At 42.8% G+C, this 18,285-nt stretch overlaps 1 protein-coding gene across 1 annotated transcript; it reads right to left on the bottom strand.

Moving 5' to 3' along the window:
• Positions 1-1,602: 1,602 nt before the first annotated feature.
• LOC139172280 (CD59 glycoprotein-like) lies at positions 1,603-15,786 on the bottom strand. Its single transcript, XM_070761233.1, has 4 exons — positions 15,685-15,786; positions 8,563-8,645; positions 5,714-5,809; positions 1,603-2,115 (listed from the first exon to the last, which is right to left on the bottom strand). Exons 2-4 carry the CDS (start codon positions 8,624-8,626, stop codon positions 1,913-1,915), a joined length of 363 nt encoding a protein of 120 aa, XP_070617334.1. The 5' UTR covers positions 8,627-8,645; positions 15,685-15,786; the 3' UTR covers positions 1,603-1,912.
• Positions 15,787-18,285: the final 2,499 nt, after the last annotated feature.

Here is an 18,285-nt window from a genome sequence, read left to right as displayed (position 1 = left end):
AAGAAACGGGCTCCGAAGCGGCGCAAAGTTATCCTGCCTCTCCACCTCCTCCCTCTGCGGCCGCCTTCCCAAAGGAGCCTTCTGGCTGCCCAGGGGGCGGGGTTAGCTTTGTGCCGGGGGGAGCAGGGGCTGCTGCAGCTTATCCTCCTCTTCCTCCTTCTGCGGCCGCCTTCCCCAAAGATCTTCCCGTCTGCAGAGGCTGGCTGAGCCGGAAGATCGCAGCGCGCGTTGCCTGCACCGGCGAGGGAAGCCAAGCCGGGAGCGATCTTCCGACTCAGCCAGCCTCAGCGGATCAAGCCCCACCCGGCAGCTGCCTTCCGTCGCTGAGCCTCACCGGCCGGGAAGATCACAGCGCGTGTTGCCTGCGGCGGCGAGGGAAGCCAAGCCGGGAGCGGCGCCGCCGCTGCTCCGGTTGCCTGGTCCTCTCCTGCCTCCCACACTGATGTTCCCCGCTGCGTCAGGCGCCGCCAGCCCCGAGTCGGACGCACCCTCCCCGCAGCGCCCAGCCGCTGCCCGCCCCGTCCTAGCCGGAGCCTGAGCCGGGTCCGCTCGGTCGCGCCTCCTCGCCCGCCGCCCGCCCAGGATGCAGACCTGCTGCCTCTTCCCGCACCCGCCGCCAGCCCGATCCTGCGCCTCCTGCTTCCCCCCCCAGCCAAAAATACAAAGGCGGTCTGCCGCCGCCCGCGGAGCAATGGGAAGCTGAAGCCGCTGGCGGTTTCAGACACCCGCTGCTCCACCCTGCCTGTCATGCGGGGGCAGACCCTCTTTGTGTTTTTCACTGAGGGGGGAGCAGGAGGACCTTCCTGACTCCCTCCCCCAGCGCCGGACCTCCTGCCCTCCCTCCCAGCCAAAAACCCAAACCGGCCTCCCGAACGTTTTCCGTCTTACCAACCTGCCGCCGCCGCCGCCCGGCTGTCACCTTTTAAAACAGCCGGGTGGCTTCCCAGCAGCCTCCCGAAGCCGAACGCCAAACCTGAACTTCCGGGTTCGGCTTCGGGAGGCTGCTGGGAAGCCCCCCAGCTGTTTTAAAAGGTGACAGCCGGGCTGCGGGGCTTCCCAGTAGCCTCCGGAATGCTGAACCCGGAAGTTCGGGTTTGGCGTTCGTAAGACGAAAAAAGTTCGTAAGAAAAGGCAAAAATTTTCTCAACCCCGGGTTCGTATCTCGGGTTGTTCGTAAGACGAGGGGTTCATATATTGAGGTACCACTGTATTGGAATGGTAGACAGTCTGAATGTGGACAATTCATTTAATCACAGACAAGCCACTAAAAGTTGATAAGTATGTAGAGATTTTCAGTCATCCAGGACACGGATGTGTTTTTTCAGCAGGCAACTGGACTTTCTCTGAAGATGTTTTGCTTCTCATCCAAGAAGCTTCTTCCTAAGCTCTGACAGGATAGTGGGGAATGGAAGGATATATATTCCTTGCAGTAACCCTTCCATTATATTCCTTGTGTTGATAAGGAACCACTCACGAAAGTGGAAAGGAAGTGGTGTGTCAATCACTGCTACCACTAGAATATTTTAGCTTACTGGAGAAGCGTCAGCTATGCAATCAAAAAGAGCCACAAGATACAAAAAAAAAAATCAATTCAGACTTAAATATGCAATAACACTTTTATTGTAACAATGGCTTGCAAGTTAAAATGTAGTTGACAGTTTTATGAGATCCAAAAGATGTTCTGAACAAAAGCAAGTCTTTATATATCCGCATTTTGCTAAAGTGAATGTCTTACAGATTAAATGTAAGTTTCCAATAGAAATGAAGTAATGTAAGGAAGAATATGAAAAGTGCAGTAGAGCAAACAAATTAAATAATACTGTATGTTAATAATAATCTTCTCCAGCAGAAAGACTTTCTCAAAAGATACCAGTGTTCTCTATTTTTGAAAACTGTAAACCAAGGCCCTATTTCACACTAAAGACTTTAACATATGAACAACAATCAGCAAGAGAGAACCACTGAGAACTATTTTGCTAGTTACTACATTTGGAGCATTGTTACACAAATTTCTTTGGCAGCAGTCATATCTGAAGTTTTTTGTTCCAAAATGTTTTGAAAGAGCGTCTGTATTGCAGTCAGAATACTTCCAGCAGCTGGACTCATTTCGTGTACCTTAAAAAGAAAAAACCCCAAAGATTATAATGTTAGGTTTTGTCCTGCTTAATTTTAAAAGGTTTTCTTTGCGTATAGGTGAAAAGTATAGTCTGCTCAATAATTTCGGCCTTTTTAATCAGTTGTTAAATTAAAAACAGCTTAAATGGTATTGCAAGACTTTTCTATATGAAATCCCCAAAAGGTTTTTAAACATTGCTGCAAAGATTTTGATTTGGCTCAAATCCTTAATAAAAAACCCTCAATCTTATTTCATTAGAAGATTTTACCATCTCTATTTTATTAGCCTTCTATCCCAACATTTGATAACAGCCTTAAGCTAAATAAAACAGAAAAAAAAAGAAACATTCTTTTTCTCAAGAAAGGAAGTAAAATAAGTAATGTTTCCTTAGCCATTCACTAGAACACATTGCTTGCATAATTAAGCATAAATAATAAAATATATAACAAAATAAGAATTTACTATAGTTTCTCTGAAAATACAACCTACTCCAAAAACAATCCCTAGCCTGAGTTTCACGTCTGCGCCTAATATAAGCCCTACCCCAAAATAAACCCTAGTTAAGCCCTACCCACCATTGAGTTATAGAAAGTGGGGGCAAGGTGCATGTGTAAAAATTAAGCTAGGGCAGGGATGGAGCAGCCCCGCACCCGCTTAGCTTAGGATTGCCGCAATCAGGTCTCCCATGCCCAGACACCTGTTGCGCTGCTGCTTGACTTCTGTGGCTGGATGCCATGCTGCTCATCCCACTGGTGCTGCCGCTTGCACAACAGCACAACACACCACAAAGCCTCCTGCCACGAACATCAGCACTGGCACGAGCATGTGACATACTGCCACAAGCGGTAGCACTGTCCCAATGCAGAAGGGCAATAGTGTGACAGGTGACAAGAGTGTGGGAGGCCTGGCCGTGGTGGTCCTAAGATAAGTGGTTGTTGTGGCCCACCAGTAGCCTGTGCAGCTGGTAGCTGATTCCGACAGCACAGAGATTGATGTGATGATGCCTCAGCAGCCTGTGCAGCTGGCACCCGAGTTGGAGGCTGGAGAGGATTCTGTACCAGATGCAGAGATTCAGCCAGGATCTTCAGAACCTCCAGAAACTCCCATCAGTGACGAGTGTGGATACAGAATGGCACATCTTAGCGGCTGGCATACCACACTAGATAAATGTGACATTCTGTGATAAACACTATGACCTGTGTGACCTTTTGTCTACGTGACATTCCATACATTTCCTCCTTCCCCTGGAAGAGCATGCTTCCTTATCAGTTGTAAAACTGCTCTGGAGAAGATCTTCAGAAGTGCACATAGGCAATGGACCTTAGGCAATGACATGAATTGATCACTCCCTTTGCACGAGGTGATCACAAAAACCCCCATTCATTCATTAACCAATGACCTTCTGTAAAGTGTTCTCTAATATCCATTGAGATGTAACTTGATGACTAATGGTATGCAACTTGAGGATAATAAAAAGGGATGCCAGGCTTTGTTCTGGGTGGCTTCCCACAAGATGTTATCCAGCCTCCTGACTCTTGACTGACAACAATAAAGAAGAGGAGGAGCTCATTCTCAATGCATGTGCGTGCAGAGCTGCCAAAAGGCAGGAATGGTTCCTGAGGAGGAAGTCTCCTCGGGAATAAGGCTTGGGACTAATTGGCCCCTCCCCTACACTGTATATTTCTGTGCATGTGTGCCCGAACCATAGAAATAGCAAAGAATTGGAGAAATGTACATTATGGCAGTACAGTATATTAATGCCAGAAAGTTTTCTTAAATGTAGTCACACTAACCCTTTCCAATTATTTAAATAGATCTACTCCAAGCATGACTAAGTCAGGATTTAACTTAGCTGCCTTATCTTAATACTAAACAGGGCACTGTTATATTTCAGATTATACTTGTATAGATGCTGTTAAAATTGATGTGGCTTTCTTGAAGTATACATTATTCTCGGCTATATAAAGAAGATACAACAGCACTGAGTATCTTCAGATCAAGCATTTATTTTAAAAAGATTTAATCTTTAAAAATATAAGTGTAATAATTCGAACATTCTTTAGACATTTATAGTTACTGATTTACCTCCTTGCATCCAGTTTCAACAACTGATTAGCACAAGAAAATAAAATTCTGTCTCTCCCCCCCCAGCAATTTGCCTCCTTACAGTTATAGTTTCACTTTCATTTTAGCATGTGGGCCATCAGCTGCTGGACGGGAAGCCGATAATCAGTTGCTTGTGCTAAACAGGTTCTGTGCTATTTGCTGCAAGGAGGTAAATTGCTGGGAGGCAGAGGGCAAAGGATGGTAGTGGCTAGGGGTTACATTCAGTGCATAAGACACACCCAAGTTTTCATCCTCTTTTGGGGGTAAAAAGGTGAGTCTTATACTCTAAAAATACGGTAGCTTGTGGAAAGTAGTCTTCGCTGCACTTAACAAAGTTGGGAACTTTGGCAGAACGAACCAGAGGAGAACTTATTTAACATAAAACAGCTCTGATTTGTGGAAGAAAAGTTCCTGTAGACTAAAAGGCTGGTGGGAGATGGTGGAGAATGGCACAATTGAGGGCCCAATGCATACTGGAAATCACATGTTTGATTTTTGTTTCAGGGGAGGATATCCTCTGCCCTTCCTTATGGACAGATTGCTTCTTGGCATGTTGGAGCTACAAAAAAGCTTGCGAATTCTACAAAATGGCCACCTGAGCACTGATCTTCCTGCCACCTAAGTGACTTTCAAGATACTGACTGCCACACTTAAAAGCCCTACATGGCATAGAAACTAATTAACTGTGGGGTCATCTCTTTCCCATGGTCTCTGCTCAACCTGTAAGAACTGACAAGAGGCTGGCTTGCTGCAGATCCTATTGATTAAGCAATGCAATCTTCTAGGATCCAGTAAATCTCTGTGACATTTTCCTTCTGCAACATCCTCCCTGGATGTCTGTTTGATGTGCCACCTTACAAGTGTTATCAGTATTTTTCAAAAGAGTACTAAAAACATACCATATTTCCCCAAAAATAAGCCTTGTATTTTTTTAAACCCTGAAATAAATGCTTGACATTCTTGCCATACACCCAAAAGCCCAATAACAGGAGATGTCTTATTTGGGGGGAAACAGGTAGATATTTCCTATCCTAGAGGTAATGTGGTGGTGGGAACTGCTTTTGTTTGATTTTATCTCTGCAAGTGGGGAAGAGAGACCTTTTAATGTAATGATGAAGGCATCGGGCTAGAAACAGGAGACTGTGAGTTCTAGTCTACCTCACAAAGCTGGGTGATTTGGGGTCATTCATTCTCTCTCTCTCTCTCTCTCAGTCTTCAAAGGAGCTAAGGGCAAACCACGGTTTGCAGAGAAAACTGCAGGGATTTGTTGTGGCACTCGTCAGAAGTAAAAAATGACTCAAAGGCACACAAGTAACAGTGTGTGGGGGTTATTGTTCCATCCAAATGATACTATATATTGAAATATTATTGCTGACTTCACTGTATGGATATTAAACTACTCAGAATAATTAAAATCAGTTTAAATATCAGATTAATACATTTGCATATTTCTTCAGAAATTAAATATAAAAGAGATAAAGTAATACTCACCATAAAATATAGTTAAGCAAGTATCTTGTGGAGATGTGCAAGTTACCTGATTGTCACAATTATTAACTGGACATTGGTAGCAGACTATAGCATTTCCTAAATAAATAAGGAAAAAAAGAAACTAAACACAATTTTCCTTTCTGAAACTCAATCCGTTCGAAAACTTTAGAACGAATCCTTTCTTACTGTTTTGTTTAGCAACTGTTCAAAGGTTTAACAATGTTAATAGCAACTTATATAACTTAGACTTATATACCGCTTTACAGTGCTCTCTCATACCCCAACAATCTGGGTTTTTCATTTCACCCACCTCAGAAGAATGGAAGGCTGAGTCAACCTTAAGCCTGGTGAGATTTGAACTGCCAAATTGCAGTCAGCCGGCAGTCAGAAATAGCCTGCAGTACTGCACTCTCACCACTGTGCCACCAAAGCTAAAAAACAGCTTGGCAAACAAATCCATGTATTTACAACTATTGCATTATCGTTCACAGCTTCACAACTAGTTCCTGAAAAGATTTCAGATTTTCAAAAATCTTGACAGAGAAACTGCATGAGCATGTTCAGATAGCTGCCAGGAGTCAAAACTGACTCAAACACACACACACACATGGTATGGAGTTCCCTTCAAACTGGATCACTAGGATTGCTCCAATTATTTAACTGGTTATAAGAGAGTGTTTCACACAATCCAAGCCAAGAATCTGTCGGTCTCAAAGGGATATACAGTGGTACCTCTACTTACGAATGCCTCTACTGACGAACTTTTCAAGATACGAACCTGGTGTTTAAGATTTCTTTGCCTCTGCTTCCAAACCATTTTCTACTCTCTTACTGCCACAGGGTTTCCCGATTTGTGAGTGCCACCACCGGGATTTCCCTTTTGCTTGCCACCATTGCCAGGATTCCCCACCTCCTTTTGCAGTCCAGAATCAGGCAATCCTGGCTGTGGCAAGGACCGGTGCTTCGGCCTCAGACAAGGCTCCCTGACTCTCACTCCGTGCCTGGCACCAGCTTTCTCTGGGGGAGTCCCTTCAAGGTGCCCAAAGCAGCTGGCTTTAATTCCTCCCACCTTCTAACTCCGTGGACCCTTCCCGACACCTCCCTGCCAACCGCTGAAGAAGAGAGTGGAAAAGTTGTGAGGGATGGCAGAAGGGCCCACATGAGGAGTCCACTCTGCAAAAGGAAGAATCCAGAGTGCTCTCCAATTGGCCAGTGTGGCTGGCTCTTTTTTGGGGTGGTGTGGGGGTTGTCCCTGAATGCCGGTAGGGAACCGGGGGGAGCTCCTTTCCTTCCCCTTTGCTCACGGGGATCGAGCCGCTGAGCTCCGGTCCTCAGCGAAGCACAGGCAATGGAAACTAAAGCGGAGAAAAACTGGAGCACTGTGGGCTATGAGGATGGGGGCGCGCATATCTTCCACCTGGTTTGGGGCTGCGTGACTGTTTAGTTTCCGCAGTTGATCCAAGTGTTGGTGTGGAAGAAACGGCGACCCTTCCATGGGACCGTCCTCTTGCAATGAAAACAGCCTTGCCTGCAGTTGATCCAAGCACTGGCTAGGAAGAAACGGTGACCCCTGCCTGCTTCTGAACTGACTGAACAAAGGAAAAGTGGGAGGGAGAAGAAGGCGTGGCATTAAGGCTGTTTTCATTGCAAGAGGATGGTCCCATGGAAGGGTCGCCATTTCTTCCCCACCAGCGCTTGGATCAACTGTGGGGAAAATGTACAGAGTACAGCTGAGAGGAAGGTAGGAGCCAGTCACCCCTCGCCGTTCCTTGCGAGAGGGGGAGCCGTAAAGAAATGGGGGGGAGAGAAAATGAGGAGACTGGGAGAAACTTCCTCACGAAGTTTTCAGCGCTGCTAAAACTAAACAATTTTGCGGCCTCAAATTAGATGGAAGAAACACGCCCCCCGCCATCCTCAGAGCCCACAGCACTCCAGTTTTGCTCCTTTTTACTTGACAGACTGACCTCCCCCTAAACCACGTCTCCATTGCCTGCGCTTTGCTGAGGACTGGAGCTTGGCGGCTCGATCCCCCTGAGTGAAGGGGAAGGAAAGGATCCTCCGCCGGTTCCCTACCAAGCATTCATGGACCCCCCCCACACCACCTGAAAAAAGAGCCAGCCACATTGCCCAAGTGGAGAGCGCTCTGGATTCCTCCCTTCACGGAGTGGACTCCTCACGCAGGCCCTTCTGCCGTCCCTCACAACTTTTCCTCTTATTCTTCGTTAGCAGGGAGGCGTCGGGAAGAGTCTGCGGAGATGGAAGGTGGGAGGTATTAAAGCCAGCTGCTTTGGGCTCCTTGAAGGGACTTCTCCAGAGGAAGCGGGTGCCAGGCACGGAGTGAGAGCCAGGGAGCCTTGTCTGAGGCCGAAGCGCCAGATCCCCTTTTGCTGCCGCCGCCAAATACACTTTCAAGGAGGGTGGAAGCCCTGCCGGCTGACAAGCCGCCAGGTAGCTTCCCGCGCATATCAATCCACCCGTGAGGCTCCCTCCAGGCAGCCTCTGCTGTCTTCCCCCCCACTCCTCCACCCACCCCAGAATGCCGATGGTAATAAGCCAAAAGGGGTGAGTTTTGGGATGGGTTTACATACATTATTCGCTTTTACATTGATTTCTATGGGAAAAATTAACGTTTCTACTTACGAACCTGGTCACGGAAATCAATTAAGTTCTTAAGTAGAGGCACCACTGTACTTTTTTCTATCATTATTATATTATCTGTGGAATTCCAAACCATCAAACTAAAACTCAGTTTGAGCCTCAGTGAGGCATCTTCGTCTTCCTGTTCTATTCTTCTGGTCCCAGCATTGTCAATATTCAGTTTCCACTTACCGTGGGATTCACTTACTAACCTGAATGGAAGAACAAAGCCAGAACAAAGGTGGCGATGACAGCAGTAACCAAAAGGGATTTCATCTTGTTTTTTCTATTCAACCTACATAATAAAAAATATGTCCTATCAGATCTTCTAAATCTAAAACAAGCACAATAATCTTAACTCCGTTCTGAGTCTTTGGAGAGGGGCGTCATACAAATCTAACAAATAATAATAATAACTGAACAACAGTATTTGTATCCCAAGGCTCAACTTTCTATTCCCCATATGAGTATGCCAGTGATATATAAAACTTTTTAAAAAAGGTTTATTTAGTTTTTCAAATACAATAAAAAGGAAAATAATCTCATTATATAGAATAGAATAGAATAGAATAGAATAGAATTTTATTGGCCAAGTGTGATTGGACACACAAGGAATTTGTCTTGGTGCAGATGCTCTCAGCGTACATAAAATAAAATATACATTTGTCAAGAATCATATGGTACAACACTTAATGATTGCCATAGGGGTCAAATAAGCAATGAAGAAGCAATATTAATAAAAATCTTAGGATATAAGCAACAAATTACAGTCATACAGTCAACATGGGAGGAAATGGATGAAAGGAATGATGAGAAAAACTAGTAGAATAGAAGTGCAAATTTAGTAGAAAGTCGGACAGTGTTGAGGGAATTATTTGTTTAGTAGAGTGATGGCGTTCGGAAAAAAACTGTTCTTGTGTCTAGATGCAGATCATTGCCCGTTTCTATGACATTATACAAATGTTCAATGTCTAATTGATTAAATTCGTTATTTAAAAGATGAATAGAAAAATAAATAACTACTATCTTACTAAACATAAATATTATTTTGTTGTTATCTGAGTTTGTAAAGGTCTTTTAACATTTCTTAGGGTTATTCTATTCTGCATCCAGTCGTACCATTTATCCCATGGTTTGTGGGTTTCATCAACATTCGTACCCCTGATGTCTCTTGTCATTTGATCCATCTCCGCACTCCTGTATATTTTCTCTATTACTTGCTTTTCTGATGGGGTGTCTTGATTTTTCCAATTTTGAGCATATGTTAATCTCATTGCAGTGATTATATGGGTCACCAAATAAAGTGTTGGTTTTGAGTATTTTTTATCCCATATTCCTAATAAGAACGCTTTCAGGGAGAATTCAATTTCAGTTTGTGTTATTTCTAATAACCATTTGTGTATTGTTTTCCATAATGTTTTTACTTTGGGGCACATCCACCACATATGGTAAAATGTACCAATTTCTTTTTTTACATTTCCAGCAAGTTGCACTTGTTTTTGGGTAGATTTTAGCAATTCTGAAAGGGGAGAGATACCATCTGTAAAATAGTTTAGAATAATATTCTTTGTAAACAGCAGATAATGTGATTTTGGTGATTGTTGTCCAGGTTTTCTCCCATTCAGCAAGATGTATATTTTGTCCTATATTTTTTGCCCATGCGAGCATTGGGTCTTTAACATTTTCTAACAGATAATTGTAAACTTTTGTTATGTTTTTCTCATCTGGGCCTGTAAGAATCTTATCTAATGGGTTCAGAGTTGGTTCTATGCCAACTTCAGTATCTTTTTTATATCAGGTGCTGATTTGGGTATATGATTTGGAGTTCGGGAAATCCAATAATTCTCAGACGGCCATCTGGAAATAATATATCCTTGTAGCTCAGGGTTTTGGTTGGGTCTAATAAGTTTGGATAAATGATGGCCTCCATTGTGGAGAGCCATCTTGGAATTTAGATGTAATGTCTTTTTTTAATTTCGTGCCAATTTTTCAAGAGGGATTTTCTAATTAAATGTTCATTAAATGAGGTTAGTTTTTTTATTTCATCTGTCCATGGGTGGGCGTGCCAACCTATTTGTAGGTCATGCCCTTCGAGTGTCAGAGTTCTTTTATTTGTTAGTTTAATTCAATCTTTGATCCATGTTAATACGGCTGCTTTGTAGCAAAGTCTGATATCCGGTAAGCCCAGGCCTTTCATTTGCTGTCCTGTAAATGTAATAGTTTAATTCTTGGTTTTCTCTTATTCCAAATAAACGTTTTGATTATTTTATTGAGTGCTTTAAAATACTTTTTGTTTAAATATATTGGGGCTGTTTGGAAAAGGTATACAAATTGTGGCAGAATGCACATCTTTATTGTTGCTATCCGTCCCAAGATTTGTAATTTTCCCAATTTTTCTAATTTAATTCTAGTTTCTTTGGCCAACGAGTCATAATCCGAATCTTTCTATTTCATTTAACAGTTCTAAGCCTGATTCTAACTCCAAAAAACCCCTTATGTCATCTGTATCAGCTTGTATTTTATATTCTTGGTGTTTGATTTTAATGCCTTTTATCTGTGTATTATTGCGAATTTTATTGAAGAGAATTTCCTGTGCAATTATGAATAGAAGTGGAGACATGGGACAGACTTGACGAATACCCTTCTGAATTGGGATTTGGTTAGTCATATCTCCGTTCACCCTAGCTAGTTGAGGGAGTAGATGTTCCGAATCAAATTCTGAAATTTAGTTCCTAAATTTAATTTTTGAAATAAATCCAATAAATAATCCCAATTGAGATTATCAAAGGCCTTTTGTGCATCCAGGAAGACAAGTGCTACTTGCATTCCTGGATGGGGCCAGTGTTATATAAAACATTTATAAGTGCTAAATAGTAATACAATATAATTTTTTCAGGACATGTGACAGAATATTCCTGAAAGGCAATGCCACTGAGCTGAAAAGATCTATTAAATTACTGGCCTCTAAACTCAAACCACTAAAAGGAAATATTACTAAGTTTAAAAGCACTTTTCTCTTATGTATCAAATAACTGGAATTTATCTAAGGTGACCGGATTTGAATATTGGTAAAGCGGGACACCACTGACGAGCGGGGGGAAGGTCCTTGATTAAAAATTTGGTCTAGTCTCCCTGCCCATCCCCAGAGCCATCGTTCTTTCATCCCTCCTCCCCTTTTCTAACAGGGAAGAAGCAGGGGGAGGAGGTGCTCCATCCCAAGATTTGCAGACCAGCCCTTGTAGACCTGTGTTATTATTATTCCAATGTGGTATTTATAGCCACTACTTCCTATGCAATCACCCTTCACATGATCCATGGAATAGATGCATGCAGACAGATCCATGCAGACTTAGAACACAATAATGAAAAATTAAAAACATACTAATATAAAAGAATTTTCAAAAATTAAAGCCAAAATAAAGGGGTCCCCCACCCAAAAAAAGGTGGACCCCCCCCCCCCCCCGTTTAAGATAAATCTGGTACCGCTTTCTTTTGGGCTTAAGGTTCGGATTTGGAAACAGCTTTAATATAAGATATCTGCATGTGGCTTTTTTTTTAAATCTCATAACAATAACAGAGTTGGAAGGGACCTTGGAGGTGTTCTAGTCCAACCCTCTGCTTAAGCAGGAATCATATTAACTGCATCATATGAAAGGCAAAATAACCTGCCCAGAGCGAATGAAGTGTTTCCTTTCTCTGGGCAGTAGAAGTTTATTTACCCTCCCAGTGCCCAGAGAAAGGAAACACATTATTCGCTCTGGACGGCCCAGAGTGAATAAAGTGTTTTTTTTCTCTGGCCACTGGGAGAAGTTTGTTCCCTCTCCAAGCCCCCAGAGAAAGAAAACACTTTGTTCGCTCTGGATTGCCCTGAATGAATAGTGTTTCCTTTCTCTGGGTGGTGGGAGAAGCTTCCTTCTCCCAGCGCCCCGAGAAAGGAAACACTTTATTCACTCTGGACAGCCCAGAGAAAGGAAAATCGGGACTTTTTTAAAAACCCACGGGACATGGGACAAATTGTTAAAAAGTGAAACTGTCCCGCCAAAAGCGGGATGTCTGGTCACCTTAAATTTATCACAATATGAAGAAAAATGTTTAGGTACTTAACCCACTACTCAATTTCACAGTTACCAAAATACACTCTTGCAGGAGATCTCTCACCATTAGTTTTACTATTTAAATTGATTTTTATGCACATTTTTATGTCTCAGAACATATCAAAATCCCAAATGAGTACAAGCATCTTTTGAGCACAACAGTAGAAATGGCAATTAAACTGCACAAATAGTCATCTCATTTCTATTGGAGGTAAATAGTATACAGTGATCTCTCGGTTAGCGCGGGGGTTACGTTCCAAGACCTCCCGCGCTAACCGATTTCCGCGTTATACTGGATGCGGAAGTAAAAACCACCATCTGCGCATGTGCGCCATTTTTTTCATGGCCGCACATGCGCAGATGGTGGAGTTTGCGTGTGGGCGGCGGGGAAGACCAAGGGAAGATTCCTTCAGCCGCCCAACAGCTGATCTGCTCCGCAGCGCGGAAGCAGCGAGGAGCCGAAGATGGGGTAAAGGCAAAGGGGAAACCCCATCTTCGGCTCCTCGCTGCTGCCGCGCTGCGGAGCGGATCAGGTGTTGGGCGGCTGAAGGAACCTTCCCTTGGTCTTCCCGCCAGATCACTTGCCGCTTGCCAGTCCACGCCCCCCTGGATGAGCGGCCCCGCATGGCCCCAGCGCCGGACTCCGAACGCCGAAACCGGAAGGGGTGAGGTGGGGGAGAACGGGAGGCTCAGCATTCCGTCAGTCGCAGCGCTGGCTGTCAACTTTTCTTTTTAGCACTGGGGAGGCAAGTCAGCTCCTGCCCAGTTTTAAAAAGAAAAGTTGACAGCCAGCGATTGTTCCGCTGCCGCCAGCATGGCCTGGCTGGCAGCGGAAGATGTAACGGAGCCCACGGGGGATTCGCCTTCCTCCCACCCGCAGCCGAGACTGATCGTGGGCTCCTTCGCAACCTCGGAGAGCTTCCAGGGCATGAAAGCTCACGAAAACCAGGAAGCTCTCCGAGGTTGCGAAGGAGCCCACGATCAGTCTCGGCTGCGGGCGGGAGGAAAGCGAATGCCACGGGGCTGGGCTCGGCTCCCCCCTCGGCTCCCCCCCTTACCAGCCCCGCCGTGGAAGGCTCCATTCTGTTCCCTGCCGGCCCGATTGAGCGGCCGGCGGTCTCCATTCAGGGAACAGACGTCCACCCCCTCCTCGGAGTCCCCGGCACCCAGCGTCCCCACGCCGCCTCCACCTCCCGGTAATGCGCCCGACCTCTGCCTCTCTCTTTCTCTCTCATATACCACGCCGGCAACAGGGAGAGAAAGAGAGAGAGAACTAGTGTTGACTTATTTTTTATTTTTTAATATTTTATTTTTTTAATTAATATTTTTTGAAAAACCGCGTTGCAGCGTTTCGCGCTAATCGAGAACGCGCAAATCGAGGGATCACTGTAATGCAAAGTGAAAAAAGGAGTAAGTGGAAAAATGAGAGAAAATAGCTAAGACTAATCATCACCAACACTATATATTTCCATACCTCTCAATCCTTTTTGCTACCAGACATATATTGCTCATACTCTGCTTTTTCTTAAAACTTCTCATCACTGTTTTTGTGGATGTATTAAATCCTTCCGGCCATATTTTCAATTCTCTCTATGCACATCCTTAACATATTAACAGGAAATGTTCTGCGTGTGGCAAGGGTATCAAGCTGGCAATCTAGTTGCCAACTGCTACACTTTTATTAAAAAGTCACAAGAAGGTAATTAAAAAGTGCATTATGACTATGCTGTAGCATCAAATTCAGATTTAGGCATAGGCTAAAAGAAACAACAGCTTAGGCCTCAGAATTGTTTTATGTAGACTTTAGTTGTTAATAAGCATTAAAATGTCAACAAGCTGCATAGCAGATCATGGGAGCAAATCATTCATTTGGTGAAGGTTCCCAAAAGGTCTTAAAACCTGGTTCTGCCAATTGGCCTGGAGCAGGGGTGAGGTGTATCATCCTGGAAATAGTTAATGGGTTGGGAAAAGATTTTTGCCTCCATCTTTGTTTGTATCTTTTCCCTTCCCTTAGCCGTTTTTTTTGTTACTTTTACTGGCAATGTTTATGATTTCAAGATTTTAAATGTAAGGTCACCTGAGGATGTGGTGGCTGATATGTAATAAATACAAGTTTTACTTTGGAGAAATCGAAGACGACCGGGTTTTAAGTTTAGTATGATTAATTGGGTTGAGTGTGTAGTTGCGATTTTATGATATTAATTATGTTATATTAATGTTTTTTAATTGACTTTTTAAATTTTAATATTAGATTTGTAATGTATTGTACTATTGCTATGTTGTGAGCCGCCCCGAGTCTTCGGAGAGGCGCAGCATACAAATCTAATAAATTATTATTATTATTATTATTATTATTATTATTATTATTATTATGTTATATCCGAGATCCTTTCCCCCCTCGTTTTTTTGCTTGATGTTAAAACAGCAAACTTAAGTATATCCTGCTTTTTATCATTTTTTGCAACCAACAAGCCTGCGGTGTGTTTGCCCGCGGACGGAATGCGTTGACCGAAAATCCTGTTTTGCCGCCCCACCTTTGAGACCTTGTAAAGTGCAATGTTAAGAAGGGAGCCTTCAAGCTTTTATGTAGCTTAGGGCTCCACCAAGTTTCCATCTGCCACAGGCAAGTGATTTATGTTGTGGGCAGGGACGGCCGCGCCTTTGGAGTGGCGCAACAACAAGGCGTCGTTTAGAAAACGGCGAGACGCTCCAACATAGCTTGAAATGCAGCTGCGCATAAAAGAACAACTTTTTTATTTATTATTTTTGGCAACCGGGTCCAAAATGCTTCGACCTTCCACAGCTCTGGCTTCAAGGAGGCCACCCGCCTTCCCCTAACTTTCTATCTTACGCCACGAGCAGGAAACTAAAGACGGAAAAATCCTTACCGCGAGAGGAGAGAGACAGGTGGTTAAATTTGGATTTCTGAATAAAACAAAGCAACCAGGCAGGACTAAAGCGTTATTGTTTTTATTCCCCCCCTCCCACTCGTTCGTCATTTCTTTGGTGCATTTTTACTATTCGCAGCCCGCGTTAAAGCCAAGCTGAACCCCGAGGATAAGCTACGCTCAAACTCCATGCAACCTCCCCCGACAAACCGACCTGCGGGCGGCTGACTCAAGCTAGCAACGCGACCGCTAACGGACTCCAAAGGTGCGTTCGACACAAACCAACTCAAGGCGCGCAAGGCCTTTTGCAAGGGGCCTCGTTTTCAAACGGGAGAAAACAGCCACGACTTACCAGGCAAAACGGGAGACGGCTACAGAAGATGACGACTTGGCGCCGAGTCACAGGAAAAGCGCGAACCCACCGAAGCTTCAGAGCCGCTCCCAGTTCTGGTAAGTAATATATAGCACTCGGGCGAGGCGGGGCCAACCTAATCTTGATTTTCCATTGGCCAGTTTACAGGTTTCCCTTTCCCTTATTGGCTGCGTGCTCATGGAGATATTTTCTATAGTCACGCATTAAACTCATCCTCGTCTATTTAAAATATTTTATTTTAATAATCCGTTTGTAACCAAATATATGAATATTCTTGTATTTTGGTATTGCTTAATTGTAAATACAGGCTGTTTCCCTTGTATCAGGGTCTTGTGGTGCAGTCTTACTGAACATGCCCATGTGTTCTTGATCTGGTTTTTGTAAACTTGTGGTGCTGGTTTAAATGATGTAAGCGGGTGTGTCGTGACATATTGTAACATGTACAACATGTTGTAACAGCCAAGGAACCCGCTTGCTGCAATTAAACCAGCAATCTACACAGCCCCACTAATATTTTTAGAGAGACGGCAGCTCTGACGACTCTTTCTTCGCTTAGGATGAAGCCGAAAACACCAGGCTGAAGATGACGAGTAGGACCTCGTGGAAACGTTGCCAAATTTTATCAATGTTACACGGGAACAGACCTGAATACTCCAAGACCTACATATCTATATACCTATACCTACATACCTGAAGTAGTTCTCAATTCTCGTGTGTCTGTTTGTGTGTGTGTGAACAGTGAGCACTACTTCAGACCTTAAATCTTGAATTCCCCCTCATGTTTCTAACTCCATGCTTTCAATACTATTAAAGGAGCGATCCTATACATCAGATCCAGGGGTGGGCTACTGCCCAGACGTTGGGGAACGCAGTGGGGTAGTGAAAATGGAGCTCCACCTCAAAGCCTAGAACTACGACGCCTTAAACATGATCTAAGTATTGCCCACAAGATCATATTGCGGCATACAAATCTAATAAATAATAATAATATGCTGCAATGTCCTGCCTGTCAAAGACTACTTCAGCTTCAACCACAACAACACAAGAGCACACAACAGATTCAAGCTTAATATTAACTGCTCCAAACTTGACTGTAAAAAATACAACTTTAGTAATCGGGTTGTCAAAGCATGGAACTCATTACAGGACTCTGTAGTATCATCCCCTAATCCCCAAAATTTTACCCTTAGACTATCCACGGTTAGTAAGTAAGTAAGTAAGTAAGTAAGTAAGTAAGTAAGTAAGTAAGTAAGTAAGTAAGTAAGTAAGTAAATAAATAGCACCCAAATTTGCACGGAAAGATGTTGAAAGAAAATGCAGGGTGTCCTGCATAAGCCACGCCCACTGTGTGGTAGTAAAAATTTTGGTAGAACTTCAATGATCAGATCCCACTGAATTTATACAAACCATTAAAGGAGCCATTTAATCATTCCATATATGGCCAATAGCTCTGTTCCTCTGGTGACTTCTCCTTTAGTTACTGGAAAAAACAGGATGTAATGCAGAAAGGTTTTTATTTTGTTCTGAATTGTTTGTTTCATAAGGTGAACACTGACCTGATGAAAGATTGCAAGTCTCTTATGAAATTGATATTCCCGTTGGTAAGTAGAAATGTGGACTTTTAAAAAACTGGAGTGAGGAGAAGTGTCTGCAGAAAATATTTTTCTTTTTCTTGTATTGTTTACCATTTTAACAACCACATGTTACTTTATTATTTTGTCTGACCCTCTCATCAATGTAATGGAATGAACAAGTCTTTTTTCAGAAATAGCAAACAAAATCTTTATTTTCATTTTTGTCTCCTTGCAAAACTATATGTATGTATGTATGTATGTATGTATGTATTTATTTATTTATTTATTTATAATATTTATAAATATTGTTATAGTATTTATTTGTATTGTACTGTATATATTGTTATGTTATAATGATTATATATTATAAATTTATCCACATTTATTCATATGCTTATCCTGTATTCATAATAATGTTTATACCTATATCTGTTATATTATATGTATTTGACAAATACAGTAATCCCTCGTTTTTCACGGGGGATGCGTTCCAAGACCACCCATGAAAAACAAATTTCCGCAAAGTAGAGGAAAGATTTTTTAAATGTATTTTTATGTATTTAATGAGTATGTGGACTTTTAAAACCCTTTAAATTTTAAATTTTAAGACATGTACTGTATGTAAGAAATACTTGTAAATGATTTTTTTGTCACCTACAGGCCTAGTCTAATACATGCAAATAATAAAAAATAATAATACTTTTAATTTACACCTCATAAGAAAAAACTGTTTTTATTTACAATAATACAGTAAAGAAAAAATGCTTTTCATTTATGCACCGTAAAAAACTTTAGTCTAAGCCACGTAACATTTAAAAAAAATCTTATTTGCAAGGATGGAAAAACATTGTGATCAGAAGTTGTTGTCGCTTTTTGCGGTCAAAGAGCACCTTGTAGGGTTGCAAGACCTCGTCAAGCTTGTTACAAAATTGCAATGAATGAGTCATATCATCGTCCCATCCCTGGCTAGCCACTTTTGCTCTTTGAATGTGACTGAAGATCTCTA

The sequence above is a fragment of the Erythrolamprus reginae genome, chromosome 1, assembly GCF_031021105.1.
Source record: "Erythrolamprus reginae isolate rEryReg1 chromosome 1, rEryReg1.hap1, whole genome shotgun sequence".
Classification (NCBI taxonomy): Eukaryota; Metazoa; Chordata; class Lepidosauria; order Squamata; family Dipsadidae; genus Erythrolamprus; species Erythrolamprus reginae.
Note: the sequence above shows the minus strand (reverse complement) of the source record. Positions and strands in the feature narration are given on the sequence as shown.